The sequence below is a fragment of the Diabrotica undecimpunctata genome, chromosome 3 (assembly GCF_040954645.1).
Source record: "Diabrotica undecimpunctata isolate CICGRU chromosome 3, icDiaUnde3, whole genome shotgun sequence".
Lineage (NCBI taxonomy): Eukaryota > Metazoa > Arthropoda > Insecta > Coleoptera > Chrysomelidae > Diabrotica > Diabrotica undecimpunctata.
The window spans coordinates 13,223,503-13,241,365 of record NC_092805.1 but is presented as its reverse complement, the minus strand read 5'-3'; the positions used below and the strand labels follow the sequence as shown (position 1 = coordinate 13,241,365).

General features: G+C 32.2%; 1 protein-coding gene across 1 annotated transcript in view; it reads left to right on the top strand.

Moving 5' to 3' along the window:
- The window catches only part of LOC140436452 (uncharacterized), a 508,405-nt gene that overhangs the window by 110,453 nt on the left and 380,089 nt on the right, over positions 1-17,863 (top strand). The window contains exon 3 of the mRNA XM_072525289.1: positions 12,257-12,486. Within this exon, the coding sequence (XP_072381390.1) occupies positions 12,257-12,486 (230 nt within the window). The remainder of the gene's footprint in view (positions 1-12,256; positions 12,487-17,863) is intronic.

The window sequence follows — 17,863 nt, the reverse complement described above, 5'->3', positions numbered from 1 at the left end:
TCTTTATTAATTGTTCTTGTTCTTGGTCTACCAGAATTTATTTTATTTGGTCTCACATTCCCAGTTTCTCGACAACGTCGTTCAACGGCTCTAAATGTTTTTTTACTTGGTAAGTTTCTTCTAGGAAACTTTTCTGCAAAACGTGTTACAGCTGCACTAGAACATCCTAAACATTCGCCTAAGGTTAATAACATGTCAGTGTATTCAACATTTGAGTACATTTTGATTTGGTTTTACCAATAACAAGGTTTCAAAACTCTAATTATTGTTGATTTATCGTCATAACAATCAATAAATGTCAGATTTCCATGACACACTTGGAGAAAATAGAGGTATACCTATTAGAACTTTATCATTACTACCAGTATCGATTATTACTTCATAATTTTCAAATCAAAATATTCCGAAAACGGTATACAGTATCGAGTTTTACCAAGAGTACCTTTTTCGTGTAAAATTGAATGATGTTTAAGTTTACTTGAAATTTTGATTAATAATTATACTCTTAAAAAAGTTATATTGACTAATCCTTAGTACGATCCGTGTAACTAGCGCCCTCTATGAGAATCAGATATAAAAACAAATTCATGGGATGTATCAGCTTCCAAAACATATTCGTATACAATTTTATTACAATGTTGCCAGTAGTTTCGGCAAAATCGTAAAAAATGCGTAAAATTTTTTTTTCTTCAACGCCCTGTATCTTTAAAACGGATGGCGTTACAAAAATTTTTTACTAAGCAAACCCCAATTATTTTTCAGTTTTTTACCTACCCTAGAGACGGGGTTACCTTTTTTTGAAACATTCTGTATATCTCAAAAAAATGAGTTGTACATACCTTAAGGAGTACTGCCTTCGCCACGATTGAAAAATTTTAACTAACGTTACTAACATACAAAAGTAACTAATGACTTGTGCAAAGTAACTAAAGTGCATAAGTTTGTGTCCATTGTAATGGACACGAGGCATAAAAAGATAATTATATTGCTATTTACTCAATTATATTCCTGTATATTTTACGTCTTCTATACAATTAAAGATGCACAAATGTCTAACTTAAGCAATAAATACATTATGACTACCATATCTCGTTTAGTATCGATTGACGATATACTAACTATCCAATTAATATTTGCAAACTTTAGGGAGGCAGTTTGTTGGCGAAACAAATAAATCACTCAAATACTATTTGACCTAAATAAGTACGGAACTCTGCCAACCACCAATTAAAATTAAATGGAGTAGTCTAATAGAATTACCACAATGCCACTTGGCTTTACTAACTTTGGTATGATAAATTGGATAAAATCAAAAATTATATAACGGAGGAAGTTTCAGTTACTTAAATAAAAAATAAATAACTAAATACGTTTTTAATGCACTTTTTCTTTTTATATTTTAAACAACATACACAGAATTTTTCAAACAAGACAAAATATTCTAAACACGTATATTAATTAGATAAATGACACATTTAACGTTTTTATACCGATACTGCTCATATATCTACCGAACCATTGAAAAAATTGTAATTATATTATGGATTGAATAATTTTTACGTTGAAATGACGCTAGTTGGCAAATTTACATTTCACAAATCAGAAATCGTTTAGGATTTCCAACTGTCAAGAACAAGGTTTTTTGTTAACATATTGTTTAGAGGTAAGTTAAGACAATTGTGACAGACTGCAGCGAGGAATATGGACTATATTTGAACATAAAGAAAACTAAATTTATGGTAATATCGAAATCAACACAAAATGTCCAAAATTTATATTTAGACAATGAAATTATCGATCGAGTTAGCAAATACAAATATTTAGGCACTTTTATAAATGAAGACAACGATAGCTCAGCAGAAATCAAAATAAGAATAGAAAAGCCAGATCCATATTCACTAAAATGAAGAGAGTGTTCTGCGGAAGAGATTTGAGCCTTGAAATGAAACTTCGCCTGATAAGATGTTACGTACTTTCTGTGCTGTTCTACGGAATGGAGTCATAGACGTTGAAAAAGATTGATACCAAAAAATTAGAGGCATTTGAACTGTGGATGTATCGCAGAATCCTGAGAATATCATGGACCGAGAGAGTCACAAATGTCGAGGTCTTGAGAAGAATGAATAAAGAAAAGGAAGTCTTATTTACGATCAAAAAACGAAAACTGCAATACTTGGGACACATTACAAGAGGCGAAAAATATGAACTGCTTCGCATAATTATGAAAGGGAAAATAGCAGGAAAAGGTCCATAGGAAGAAGACGAAACTCCTGGCTAAAGAATCTACGGGAATGGTATAGATGTAGCAGCAACGAATTGTTTCGGTCAGCAGTTTCGAAAATACGTATAGCCCTGATGATCGCCAACCTTGATGATCAAGTGGGGGAAGCAAGTTAAGGCAGTTAGTCAAAGAGCTGTGGTGAGATCCGCCGCTTTGGGGGGATCATACCCAACATCTAAGGGCTCAAAACTGAGAGAAAGAAGGTCCTTCATTCTGTTGTGCAATCGATTGTCCGTTACGCGACGCCTGTCTGGGGTACTACAGTTTTAAAAAAGGTGTACAGAAGGCAGCTTACCCGAGCGGATAGGAAGAGTCTGTTGAGAGTGGCATGTGCAAACAGATATACTTGGTATTTACCGAGGCGCTGGGAGTTATCACCGGATATTTTCCGATGCACGTGTTAGTGAAGAAAACAGAAAGAAAATACGTGAGAAGAAATGAAGACATAGCAACAGAACGTTTAATAAAAGAAGAAAGAGAGAGGTCCATTATGATGTGGAAAGAGGAATTGGACAAAATGAGAAGATGGATAGACTGGCGTTTGGATTACTTCCTGACGTAAATGCTCACGGGATACGGTTGTTTCAAAGCATACTCATACAGATTTGGATAGACAGAAAATGACAAATTCTTGTACTGTTAAATATCGGACACTGTCTCATATTATTGGTATGCGGTAGATGGATATTCGAGAGGAGCTTGCTTGAGAGAGAGCTAGGGAGTAGAGTGCAATCAATCACGGAACTGGAGGAGGAGATGCTTAGGTCACCAGATCTGTCGAGGACATTTCAGAGATATGTGAAGAGAACGTTGTAGAGTAAGGAATGAGAAGAAAGGTGATATAAAGAGAAGCAGCGTGCCCAGGAGCCAGCATTAAGATAAGACAGAACCAGAAGGAACGAGATTTAAGAATCATGGCGGTCCAGCCAGTAATTCATTGTTGAGGAGGGTGATTTTTATAGCAGGTAGGTCTTTGTCATTGACGGAGATGGTGTCCGAACAACCCCTGCGTGCAGTCTCGGATATCATCGTAGCCACGCTGGAGGAATCCTGCATAACCAAGGCTGGAAGGCGGTTCTGCTCACCTTCTAGGACCGAGGTATGCTTTGATCATTTTGGCCACCTCCCTTTATAAAAGACGAATGACAAAAAAAATTGGTATACTCCATTCGCTTAGCTCGGGCATATTTTGACAGATTCATTGTCGGAAACCTACAACACAACAATTCCTCCTTCTCAGTATTAATAGCTCAAGTATACTACAATTGCAGACTTCTTTCTTTAAAACAAGAAGAATTATTCTAAATAGTGGAAGTGTATACTAAACCCATCAAATTTTGGGTAGTATATATTTAAAAAATATATTTTAGTTGTTATAATTTAACATAACTATTTATTATATGGTGCAGATAAATAAATATTAATTGTCGGTAATTCGCAAAGTTCTATTTTATTTACTATTTAGTTTGTTTACTATTAATATTGGCTATGAGTACGTGTGCTTGGTTGTATAGTAATTTCCAGCCACTTTTAGTCTGTCAAAAAGTAACTAACTTGTGGGAATAGCGAATCGAGTATAGTTAGTAGTTAGTAGTAATTTAAAATATTCACAGCTGTCAGTAAATTTGTATAATGTCCTATCCAATATATTTTTTAAATTTTCTCTATAAAGATATTTTTTATGCTCCCCTTTTCATCTTTTCCAAAATTCAAACTATTTATTTCATTTCTTGATTCAATACTAAATTTATTCATTTTTTAACTTAATAATATAAATATATAAATATATATATACATATATATATATATATATATATATATATATATATATATATATATATATATATATATATATATATATATATATATATATATATATATTTCAATTTAAATATATATTTGAGTTTCGTGTATTTGGATTTTATTCAACTAAATGAATAGCACCCAATTTTTGTTAAGATTTTATTTTCCTTCTCGCCCATTAAAAGAAAAGACGTAATAAAATTATTCTTTATTTATGAGGGCTCTATACAAGTCCTTGTCGGTTTTTTTTGCCACAAATCAGGTATTTACGTCGCTCAACAGCTCCTAAATTGTGGGTTATTCTTTTTTTATTTCAACATCCAAGTGTTTATGCGAGTCGTTTTGTTTTTTCTGTACAAATACTTTCTATTATTCAGAGTATTGTGCAACAAGTTTTCTCTATAAAAAACATTAATTTTTTTAAGCAAAACAAAAAAAATGTTATATTTAATATAACCCAGTATAATCAAAATCAACAGTTTTAACGTATACGTCATCGCTCATCGCATCAACGGAAATAAACATCGAAAAAAAGTCGAATATATATTCCAGTCCAACCCGGAAACCAGGTTAGTTTGATTTTAAATTTTTCCAATATTATCCAAGCTTTTGACTTGCTATATGAAGTACTCGTCAGAGCTTCATGTGGATTTCAGTCTCAGGAGCCCACGGATTACCTAACTTACACTGTTTACTGCACTCAAGTTTGGAATTGGCATGGATGAAAATCTTGCTGAAGGCTTATGTCTGTTTAAAGTCTGGAAATACTTGTGTGTGCGCCAGTTTAGATAGCAGAGCGCATATATGCCTTAGAACATTTGTTTGATTTATGGTTTTCTCCACAGTTATGACAGATTGTGGCTTTCCGTGGGTATTCTGTAATATAATGTCCGCTTTGACAGCCTCTGGAGTACAAATAACACCTGTTAGTGGTTCAGCGAACTTTGGCTTAGAGTCTATAAACATTTGTACGAATTGTGTTTGGATGTTATTGGAACGGGCAAATTTTCTTATAGTCCAGTCGTCAGAGAGTTGATCCCTAAAAATCCTACAAACATGCTAAATTTTGCAGAGAATATTAATTTTGGGACCTCAAAAAAGATGCAAGAAAGTTTACTACTTTTACCCCTGGGCTTCCCCCTAAAACCCCCTTGCAGGATGGTGAAAACGCAAAAAAATCGATTTACCAAGAATCTGTACACCTTAAAAAAATATTTCAAATAAAAAATATAGCTGGGATAATTTGAAATAAAAATTTTTTTAAAGCATTTTTTGTGTAGCGACCATCGATTTTGTATGTAAGTTACGCGCGAAATCAATGTTCAATAAAATTTGTATCAGCTGGACTGTAAAAATTCAATATCTTTTAATCCAAATGTCCTATCGACAAAAATCAAGATGCGTTTTAAAGACAAAGAATTCAGCTTTCGTATGCGGTTTTTGTATTTTGCCAACAATAAACTTAATTTTTATGAACGTGTTGAATAAATTAACGTGGCGCGAGTTTTGCCATTTTTTACGATTCTCGTGAGATCAATAAAATTGATCACTTTTATTGATCAGTTTTAGTAAAATTTTCGTATTTAGAGTTTAATCTTTAAAACCTATGACATGAAATTTTAATTTTGAGTTATGTTAACAAATATGAGGAATTTGAAATATGAATAAAAAACGCAGAATTTAATGTTTTACATTACAATCACACGTCAGGGGAAATGCATTTAAGAAGACGATTTTGGATTTAGTTTATTGCAGAAGTTTTGTTCTTATGAAAAACGTACTAATGTAATTAAAAAAAAAGTTTTAAATGTTTCAGATCGTTTGTTGTGTGAAAGTTTAAATCCAGCGTTTTTTAAGCATATTTCAAATGCCTCGCATTTTTTGCCAAAACTCAAAACTAAAATTTTATGCTATAGGCTTTAAAGGTTAGGCTCTAGTACATAAAATTTTACAGTGACCAGTCAATAAAAGGAATATATTGTATTGATCTCGTGACAATCATAAAAAATGGCAAAAATCGCGCAACTTTTATTTAACACCTGTATAAAATCTGAGCGAAATAACTGCGTACGAAAGCCAAACTCTTTACTTTTAAAATGCATCTTGAATCAAAAGATATCGAATTTTTACCGTCGAGCTGATACAAATTTTACTGAATATTTATTTCGCGCGTGTAACTGATTGCCAAATCGACGGTCGCTTCAAGCATTGTTTTTAAGAGAACGGTTTATTTTACACAAAAAATACTTTTTGTTTAAAATTTTCTCAGCTACATTTTTTATTTAAAACATTTTTTTCTGCGATGTACAGATTCTTGGTAAATTGGTTTTTTTGCGTTTTTATCTCCCTAAGAGGGGTGTTTTTGAGGGTAACCCTTAGGGTTAAAGCAGTAGCTTCGGAAGTTAGACTGTCCTTGATGATTGCCAACTAGGTAACGGAGTTACTTAAAGAAGAAGATTAGGTTTGTCAAATTATGTAATTTGCATTGTATGATTTAAGTTTGTAACTTTCAAACTGTTGTTTTCCAAAGCTTAATAAATAAACTCGCTAAATTTTTCGCTAAATAAATTAATAAATAAATAAATGTTATTTATGTGCTATTGATTTCTATTTTTATGTATATTATATTACATAGAAAATGTAATAAAAGGTTTAATATTACTAATATTGATAATATTAATTCTGTCATAAAGTATTATATCTAGTACAGTCACTGAAGGTTTTCACTCCGATTTCCTTGAACCTTTATCGATTTTCATGAAAATTGGTGAGTAGTTAGAGGATACCTTAAGAAACAAAAATTAAAAATAACCCCAGAAATCGATAGAGGGTCCAAATCCAAACAAAATTTATTTTATAAAGTTAATAAAATAAATCAATACTTTTTGAGTTATTGAAGATCAAAGATTTTAATTTTTCGTGAAAAAAATGTATGTTTTAAAGCGGTTTTGCATAAATAACTCAAAAACTATAAGTTTTTATAAAAAAGTTGTCATTATCAAAATTAAAGCTAATAAAAAATTGAATAAATTCCTTTCTTGAAAAACTTTTTAATATTAATTCAAAGTGAGTTATAGGTAATTAAATGTATTTTTTTTTTCGGTGAGTACTCAAATCTGAATATTCAAGCTTAAATAACGGGAAAACAATGCATTTTATAAAATATACTTAGCTGTAGAAGAAGTTGATAGCGTCAAAATTAAGCAAGTTATGATGAAAATTAGAGAACCCTTTCGAATTTTTTTAGAAAAAGTGAAAAATAAAACGTACGCCATTTTCACAAAAATTAAAATTTATAGTAATCCCTATACGACTTTCTTTATTTTTGCATAAGTAATGACTTCAAAAATTTCGACGGTTTAAAATGCATATTGTTAAAAAAAAGTGATTTAAAAAAATCAGAATTTTTCCAGATTTTTTTTTATATTTTTGTAGGATAAAAAATAACTGAGATAAAAACGTTTAAAAATTAAATTTTACCGCGAGAACCATGTAACTGGGGCCCTGTAACCTTTATCTTTAAAAAATAAGGGATTTAATTAATTTGCCTTTGAAATTACCTTTCAAAGGTATTTATTGTTACTAAGAGTTATTGTAAAAAAATCAATAACATTTTTTTAGAAAAATTTTTGGAGTAGAGATTTTTTATGTATATATAGGAAAAAAGATAGGTAATAAGAAGTAGACGTATCGATAGGTATATGCTCACGAAATATACATGTGTGGATGTGTATATGTATGTTTTGAAGATATAAGAAGCTAGTGAAAGGAATTCTGTATCTGCTCAAAAACATAGTGGGACTTTCTAGTATGCTGTGTGTCTATTGAATATTTCAGTATAACTCAACAGATATAGCTGCAACGTTTAAGGTCACTTCATCGATAAAGGGAGGAGCCAAAACTCAGTTATATGCAAGCGGCCGAAGCGTAAACATCCATATATTTAGTATTGAACATAAATTCTACTGCGTTTGCTACGTTGTCGGATAACTTCGATAACGTAGGATTCTGAGTGCACAATATCGTGAAATTATATCGAAGACCTATCAGCTTATCTGGAACAGATGCATAACGATTCCTTTATTACGGATACCACTGAAAATAGTGTAGTAAAGTTTTCATCTCTGGTCCCAACGGTTGCTGCATTGGATGAACACATTAAAAGAGTTTATTTACAAACCCAGATATGGCTTGGAAACAAAGATATTCGTCCAGTTGACTGGGGATGGTGCAAAATTGAAAAGTATTTGTTTCCAACTAAAAATCCCAATCCACCTGCTCCAGAAGAATTTTTAAAAATGTTTTTTTGTAACTGCAAGAAAGAGGGCGGCGCTTCTTGCGGGTGTCGAAGAGTAGGGTTATTTTGCAATGCAGTCTGCGGATCATGCAGTGGGGACAATTGCCAAAATAGCCCTCTAATTAATGAAAAAGGAGAAATTGTTGAAGAGAGCTGTGACGAAAGATAAAAATTAACAATTAAAGTACTATTAATATTTGATTAATTTATGAAACATTACTTAAAAAAAATGAACTTTTCATATATTTTAATATTTATTTTAATACGTTTTTCTCTTAACTAACAAACTAAATTTTTATAAGTCACATAAGCACCGAAAATGCTCAGTAAATGAGATTTCAATTCAGTGATGTATTATTCAAGTCATTAAAGTTTCTTGAAATTAATTTATTAATTATTTTAGAGATTCTGCTTTAAGGGGGTGGTTTTTAAGAGTTGAAATTTCACAGTCAATCAAAAATTATGTCATAAACATTAAAGAAACTATTTGGGTAATATTAATATGCTATTGATATTTCAGAAAAATAAAAAATGATTTTTTCGTGATTTTCGATTTAAGGGATAGTTGCTAAAAAGGTTGAAAAATTAATTAAAATCATAAATCATGCTTATAAATGTTGCAAAATATTTATTTTATTTAATTAATCGAGATTGCTTATGCCAGAATGCTTAAATCTGCATTTTTTACCATTTAAAAAAAAGGGGTGAATTTCACCCCTAAAATTCAAAACGCGCTAGTTGAGCATATGTCATTTTTGAAGTTGAGGGTAAAATATACTCAATCCTAAATTTTCATGCAATTCGATGGAGGTTCACCGAAATCGGAGGTAATATTTGATTATTACCTTCATTCAGTGTACTAATCGTTATTATATGTATTTAGCTCTAAGTATTGTTCTATGTATTGTTTTATGTTTTATGTCCGATGTATACCTTTTAAGATGTCATATTACCAATGACGCTATATGCCATAACTAGCGTTATGAATTGTAAAATCTCTAAAACAAAACACGGAATAAAAATATTAAACCTACGTTTATTAATAATAAAACAAATACTGAAAAATTCAAATCCTCGATCACATTACACAAAACGTATTAATTCCCGAAACAATTTGTTCACGACTTCATTCTACTTCTGCCGATGATCAAATCCCCATACGTTACAGCAAATACACGAAAGCTATTAATTCGACGACTTTCCGTCGCTTTGTCTTTAATGTTATCTTTGGTTTCTTGATAAACCACCGGTGGTGGCGGCACTGACATCCACCAATTAATTACACTTAGAGAGCTTTAAACAATGGGGGCCATACAATGCCGAGTAATTAGAGCTTTAGATCAATCTGTGAACTGCATATCGTGACGGCGTGTCGTGTACACTTCTACACCATAAAAACTTCAATGGCATAAAAATTAGAACTATAAATCATTTGGCATTGCTTTTGAAACAAATTGAAAATATATGTAATCTACTAATTCTAAAGAATAATTGAAAAGGGCATTGGAGAAGAAGTCAGATTACCCATGTTGGACCCCGTATCTTATTGATAAATACAGAACATTTTCAGAAAAACATAATTGAAAATTAAATCGAAAAAATTTTTAGGAAATTTTGACATATTATTTATATAATGTGAACGTTTGGGTTGAAAACCTCAAAATCGTTCCGATATTTACTATTTCATATCCAATTCAATCCTGAGAACCCTTTTCCATGGAAAGTGGCATAAATTATTGTAATTCTCAGGTCAGGTAAATCTACAGAAGACCTTAAATCATATAGACCTATTAGTCGACTGCCAATGATGTCAAAGGTTTTTGAAAAACTACTGTGGAATAGGTTACAACCCATTCTTGCAGAACGTCAATAAGTACATAACCACAAGTTTGGATTCAGACGATAACATGCCATTACTGAGCGAATACATAGAGTCTCTAATTTTATTTATAAAGCTCTAGAAGAAAGAAATTACTGTACAGCAGCCATTTTTGATATTTCTTAAGCTTTCGATACAGTTTGGCATACTGGTCTACTAGGACTAAGTCTTACCTTCATGACCTGCATTTCCTAGTATGCCACTACGATCAGTACACAAGTTTAAATGTAATCAAAGCAGGGTAGTGTTCTGGGATCTGTTCTCTACTCAATATTTCTACATACGAGCAACGATATCATTACAATAACGTATGCAGACAACAAAGCAATTTTAGTTTCACACCCAAACCTCAACGTTGCTTCCCAGCTACTACATGCCAATCTTAACAAAATACAAATTTATCTAAGATGGTGAAGACTAAAAGCAAATTAGATAAAAACAATCCACATAACATTCTCTAAGAGAAAAAACAGATGCAAACCACTGTCTTTAAATAACCAAGAGTTACAACAAAAAGATCATGTCAAATACCTGGGTATGCATCTCTACAGGCGGTTAACATCGAAGAAGCATAGATTCACGAAAAGAAAATAACTAGGCCTTAAGCTTAGCAAATTTCACTGGTTATTAAATAAAAAATCACAACTATCTCTGCATGACAAGATATTAAAAGAAAAAAGAGGGTTAAGATTTGATTTCACGTATAGTGCGTCTGTATATACGCTTATACGTATTTCACTCTAAAAGGGATCATCAGAACGGCTATTCACAGACGTATAAAGACGTGTAACAGGTTGTCTATTGATTAAAAGAAATATACATTCATATGAATTCATTCTTCGACAGACGTTCAAAATCACATTTAAAAACATTTCGCATTGTTAAAAATAAATTGGTGCTTATTAATTTGGTAGCAGTTTTCCCAATCGAAAAAAAAAAAAAATTCGACCCATCCTACGTGTCTGAGATTAGAACAAGGATCTGCACATAGGTAGGAATATAACACTGTTTTTTTGGATTAAACGAAGGAAACTTGTGTTTTTCCTCATTATCTCTTTCCTTATCCTTCCCTTCGTTTTAATTTTCTGAGAGATCATCTATCATATGGCCAATTCTCTGTCTTACTTGTATTTCCTCTTTGCAGTCACTATCATCACTAACACATCTTTCTATGTCGGACAGTTTTTCCAGCTCTTCTAGCAGTTCCTTCTCCGTTAAATATGTTATTGGAGGCATTTTACTCTAAAAACAAAAATAACACTTAGTTATTTTGGATACAATATTGTGCCAATCGAATTTGAGGTAGGTACACTTATATATTTGAAAAAAGTCAAATTTCAATAAAATATACTCACAATTAGTAAGAAGTAACATTATCTTCAACATTGCACTGAAATATAAACCGCGATTAACTTTAATTCAAACTAATGTTTGAAGAAACAAGTACACTTACCTCTGACGAACTTAATTTTCTTTTAGAGTAAAACCACCCATACGCCATTTGGGTACAAAACGCAGAAGTATAATAATAATAGAATGTAAATGTCTTTAAACTGGTTTAATTACAAATTCCTGTAGGAATTACATGACTCAAAGGGTTAAACTAAAGTGGAAATACTTACTTTCAGGTTTTCACTGATGATGGTCTGATAAGATCGAAACGGATCTGATAAATATTGTAATCTATTTTGAATTATTTCAAATAATTTTTAATTTTTCGAATATTCCAATCACACCAGAAATGTTTACTTTATTATAAGTTTTCAACGTTTATTATTTTAACAAGACGAATAAAAGGACATATTTATTTGACGATATTTGTCATTTTATCTAACTGATTTTATGGTTAATTTTCTTACGGTTATCAAACATGTAACTTTGGGTCTATGTATAACATATTCAAAAACCAATTCAATCTTGTTAAAGGATATATTTCGCTTACGAACGAATATAATTTTTAGTTATATTTTATAATTCGCCAATTTTTTGATTGCAGGAATCGAGTCCGTTAGAAGTGCACTTGGCGCCGACCGGTCGTGAACTCGTCCAAGCTGTTCGGGGTCTCCTTCTGCAAGCCCACTGGCATACTTTCACCCTTCTGGCTGCCGACCAAGCGACGGCGACGGCCTTGCGACGTCCCGAACTTTGGCAGACGCTCGATTCGACGCCCCTGCATCCGACGCTCGTCGCCCTACCGACGCCGATCAGGCCTCAAACTTTGTTCAGGTTAGTTCCGATTCCAACTAGGTATTTATATTTGTTGGGGAAGGAAGAAGTTCGATAAATGGGACAAAGAAATGCTTTGTAAATTCTAGAATTATTTGTGGCACTAGATTTTAAAATTAGTTATTTTTGTTAAGTTTATTATTAATTATAATATTTTATGTAAATTAAATATTTTAAATATTTTTAGAATTCATAATAATCGTGTATTTATTTAAACACAGTTTGTTTAAAACTGTGTTTAAATTTTGGCCAATACTGCATTTTATAATAAATTTATGTCACATTAACTAACAAGATTAGAAATAACCGAGAAACTAAAAAATCGTAGCATAAATATAGTCCTCATAAAAAATTATCCTCCTCATTAAATAAAAAAAAAGAAAATATTTTATCTGTGGGTGGTCTTCTTGTTTAGTAGGTACCATGTCCATAATGAGAAGTTGGCCGTCATCATATTTACAAGTTTCTGAAACCTTTTTTGTTGGCTGCTGTGCGAAATAATTCTTCTACTGTGTAACCACACAATTGAATGCTATGCTGAAACAACATTGTAACCGCCAATAATTTCATATGTGGATTTTCCATGATACAACGTTCTATATGTGCAAAATATTGTACTGCTGACTGTAAAACATATCATGAGAATTAACTTGTCTGTTTAGGTAGTTTGAAAATTAGTGAACCAAAAATTTCAATGTAACAACCTTGTATGTGTTAAAGCAGGTCGTGTTTCACGCCAAATTTTCTGCACGTGTTTTGTAAGTCAACGTTTTTAATCGTGTAATTTTTCATTTCGATCTAAAATGGATGTTAGTATAACCAAGTCAGTCATTATCCAAATTAACAGAATCTAACTCTGAATTGCCCAGATGAAGTTAAGTTAAAGCAATTTAAACTAGTTTCATGTTTTAAAACAATATTTATTTTAGGTGTATTTGTAAATTTAAGCCTTCTACGGGTTGTTCTGCTGAGTTATTACTGGACAATCAGGCAAAACTATTCAAAACGTTTAGAGAAGCGTTTCTTTCGCTGCAAGAGCGAAAAACAAAAAGAGTTGGGGAAGCAACATCTCATCGTCAGTGTACAGTGAAATATACAGTGGAAAACATAAAGGTATGTGAAGCAACGGTATGTTATATATTTTCAATAACCGCTAGAAGACTTCAGTACCTTGTTGACAAAATGAAAGCAGGTAAAAATGTACCCTGATACTAAAATCTGTCTACGAACCTACAGCGACATTTTTAAAAGTAAATTCAACTTGTGTTTTGTACTTCCCAGATTAGATATTTGTTTATATTGTGAAAAACTCTTTATCAAACTTTCTTCTCCTTCTTCTTGATGTGCTTATCCGTTACGAATGTTGGCGATCAGCATGGCAATCTTTATCTTATCTGCAGCTGCACAGATGTTGTATTGAACCAGATTCTGAGGTTCTTTAAAAAATATGTTCTTCTTCTTCCTGGACCTCGTTTTCCAAATATTTTTTCTTGCAGGATGGCTTGAAGAAGAACATATCTGGATTCATCTCGCATAATATGTCCGAAGAACTGTAACTTATTCTGTTCTTATTAATTCTTCTGAGAACCTCCTCATTTGTGACTCGGTCAGTCCACGGGATCTTAAGCATTCTCCGATATAGCCACATCTCAAATGCTTTCAGTTTTCTGCACATATCTTCGTTCAAGGTCCACGATTCAGCACCATAAAAAAGGACAGAGAAGACGTAGCATCGCAGTAATCTTACTTTTGTATCAAGAGAGAGGCTGTGACTCTTGAAGAAGGCCCCCATCCGATTGAAGGTGGTTCTAGTTTTTTCGATGCGTGCTCTAATTTCCTGGTTGTTGGTCCATTCTTCATTTATTATGGTGCCGAGGTAGTTGTAGTGCGTCACTCTTTCTACAGGGGATTGGTTGACGTAGAGTTGACGTTCTGTTATCCTTTTCTTGCTAATTATCATAAGCTTTGTCTTCTTAACGTTTATATTGAGTCCATATTATTGACTGTTATACGTGAGTTTGTTCATAAGAACTTATAGATCTTCTAAGTTGTCCGCAAATACTATGGTGTCATCTGCATATCTGATATTGTTTAGCCGGTAACCATTTAGTAGAATACCTTTTTCAGTTTCGTGCAAAGCTTCGATAAATATTCTTTCAGAGTAGATATTGAAGATTAGAAGAGACAAAATACAGCCTTGCATCACTCCCGGCATGATTTTCACATAGTCAGTGTGTTCACCTTCAACTCTGAGATTTGTTGTCTGATTCCAGTAAAGATGTCTAATTATTTTCAGATCTTTGTTGATAATTCCTGTTTATTTTAGTATTTGCATCATCTTTGCGTGCTGTACTCGATTAAACGCTTTCTCGTTATCAATCAGACATGCGTATACGTCGCATTTGACGTCATTGCATCCCTGGAATACCTAAGACTTGTACTGAGAACAAAGCCTCTCTAGTACCAACAGCAACTTTCTTCTGTTAGCGATGAATGTGAAAGAAAGAAAATAGAAATTAAAAATAAAATTCATTATATGTGAGCGGAAGCAGGTTACAAAACATTAAGACAAGATACTGAAATTGCAAAAGTAAATGCTTATTATTTCGTTTTATGTACTGCGTACTTTCTTCGTATAACTAAGCTGTTCATAATATGGGGAGTACTACTGCTACAATGATGCTGTGGAACGAAGTAATGGCGCATCGAGGCTTACTGAGATAGCATCAGCATTGCTACTTTATATAACTAAAAACTTCAATCGTCTTGATCCAACCAAGAAGGAAAACTTGTTATTTGGTCTGATAGATGTGTCGGCCAAAATAACAATTGGAAAGTCATAACATTACTTTGACTACTACTATTAGAAAAATACTTAACCCAAATTGAGCACGCACGCTTTCTGCCCTGTGATAGAGACTTTGCGCTCATAGAACGCAACAAAAAACTTTCATCGGTTTATATTCCGTTTCAGTGAACATACAGTGTGTCCGTAAAGTACGGAATAAATTCGATATTTCCTAAATGAAAAGCCTTTTTAAAAAAATCTAAAACACGTCGATTTTTAAATTTAAGGTTCTACATTTTACAATAAAATTTCATTATACAAGGTGATCTACATTACAGTGATGACGCCATCGGCTCTTTTTTTAAATGTAACGCCCTGTATTTTACGACATTTTTGATCGATAAAAATGAGCTGATTTCAAAAAAGTATAATACTCGGGTCTAATGGATATAATTTGAAAAATACGTGCTTAGAAACTAAATTATTTATTATCAATTGCAAAAAAGTAGCCTACTTCTAGTTTTTGGTAAACTAGTAATGTTCAATAAAAAATAAGTAGTACAATAATTGTATTAATTCGTGAATGTTCTGTATTATTGCTTAGAATTAATTTTAAGTAGAAATGAATTTGAGTGTAAAGCAAAGAATTGAAATACTCATGATGGTTGGGTATGGAGACAAATCGTGAACTCAGATGGAAATGTGTAATTTATTTAATATATTTAATAAATATCCAGAAATACCCATCACGCAGTCAACAGTAAGTAAGATTGAAAAAAAAATTCGAGAAACTGGTACGGTTGAAAATGCACGCAAATCAGGTTGTCCCTCTGTAAATTATGTTACAACATTAGATGTCCTACTTGCTTTTGAAGAAGATGCGCACACTTCTGTTCGTAGGGTTAGTAGTGATCTCGATGTTCGCAAAACAACGGTACACAAAGTACGTAAAAGTAAGTAAAGTAAGTAAAATGCACAGTTGTACAGGAATTAAACGAGGATGATCTAGATAAGAGAATACAATTTTGCGAAATAATGATGGATAACAGCCACCGAAACCCTTTCTCGGTTCAAAATATTATTTTTTCTGATGAGGCTACAATCAAATTAAATGGCGAGGTCAATTGTCAGAAATGTAGATACTGGGCAAAAGAAAACTTCAACTGGATGCGGAAACATCAAACACAATACCCGCAAAAGATAAACGTATGGGCTGGCATTGTATGAAATAAAATCGTTGGACCCTACTATTTCGAAGGTAATTTAAACGGGCCAGCATACCTTCAGTTAATCTTGGAGGTTTTGATAAACGTTTATGGTTTCAACAGGATGGTGCGCCTCCGCATTATGCTTTAGATGTTCGAAGGTACTTAAACGAAATTTTTCCGAACAGGTGGATTGGAAGACGTGGACATATTGAATGGCCAGCGAGGTCGCCAGACCTCAATCCTTTGGATTATTTTATGTGGGGTCATTTAAAGAATGTTGTTTATAAAACGAAACCTGCAAATATTGGAGACTTAGAAACAAGAATTCGTGAAGAAATAAACAATATTTCTCAAGAAAGCATAAACAAGGTTCTTAAAGAATTTGTACAACGTTTGGGTTAGTGTCAAATACAACAGGGGCTACAATTCGAACATTTAGGATTAAGTCATGTATTAATTACTGGATTACTTTCAAGTTATTTATTATATTTTATTTATGATTTATTAATATTATAAATCATTAAAAATTAATTTTCTAAGCGCATATCTTTTAAATTATATCCGTTAGACCCCCAGTATTATACTTTTTTGGAATCAGCTTATTTTTGTCGATCTAAAAATGTCCTAAAATACAGGGTTACATTTAAAAAAAGGGCCGATGACGTCATCTCTGTAATGTGTATCACTTTGTATAATGAAATTTTATTGTAAAATGTAGAACATTAAATTTAAAAATTGACGTGTTTTAGATTTTTTTAAAAAGGCTTTTCATTTAGGAAATATCAAATTTATTTCATACTTTACGAACACACTGTATACGCTTTTAAAAGTACAACATTTGAAAGTTTTACCTTATGGGACCCCAGTTTTAAAAAAAGTAAATGTAAACGTGAACTAATACGTGGAGAAGTCCTGGAAAGAGTGACTCACTAATTTAACAATAGACTTACACATTGTTAGGAGGTGGATGTGAAAGGCGAGCATTTTGAACATTTGAAGTAATTAAATTAAATTTGAAGTAATTAAATTAAATAAGTTTAGTGTCTTTAAAAAATACGGCATCAGATGCGTTATGTGTCATTATACCTGTGCATTTAAAGTGTCATCAATAGTGTCTTTTTTGTTTCAAAGATATTTAGTTGGTTCTATACTTTATCCCAACCACGTATTATAGTTTAATATTGTAGGAAATAAATAACAATATTGAATATTAAAAGCTTTTATATTGAAGCAATATATCTATCAAATTTATACCAGGTTTATGCAAGGTACAATAGAATTCCATTTTCGTAGAATATCTAGTTGTTTACATATAATATTAAACTATGTCAAGTCAAAATTTGCATTGCAGATCATTTTGTTGGTGGATATGCAAACGGTT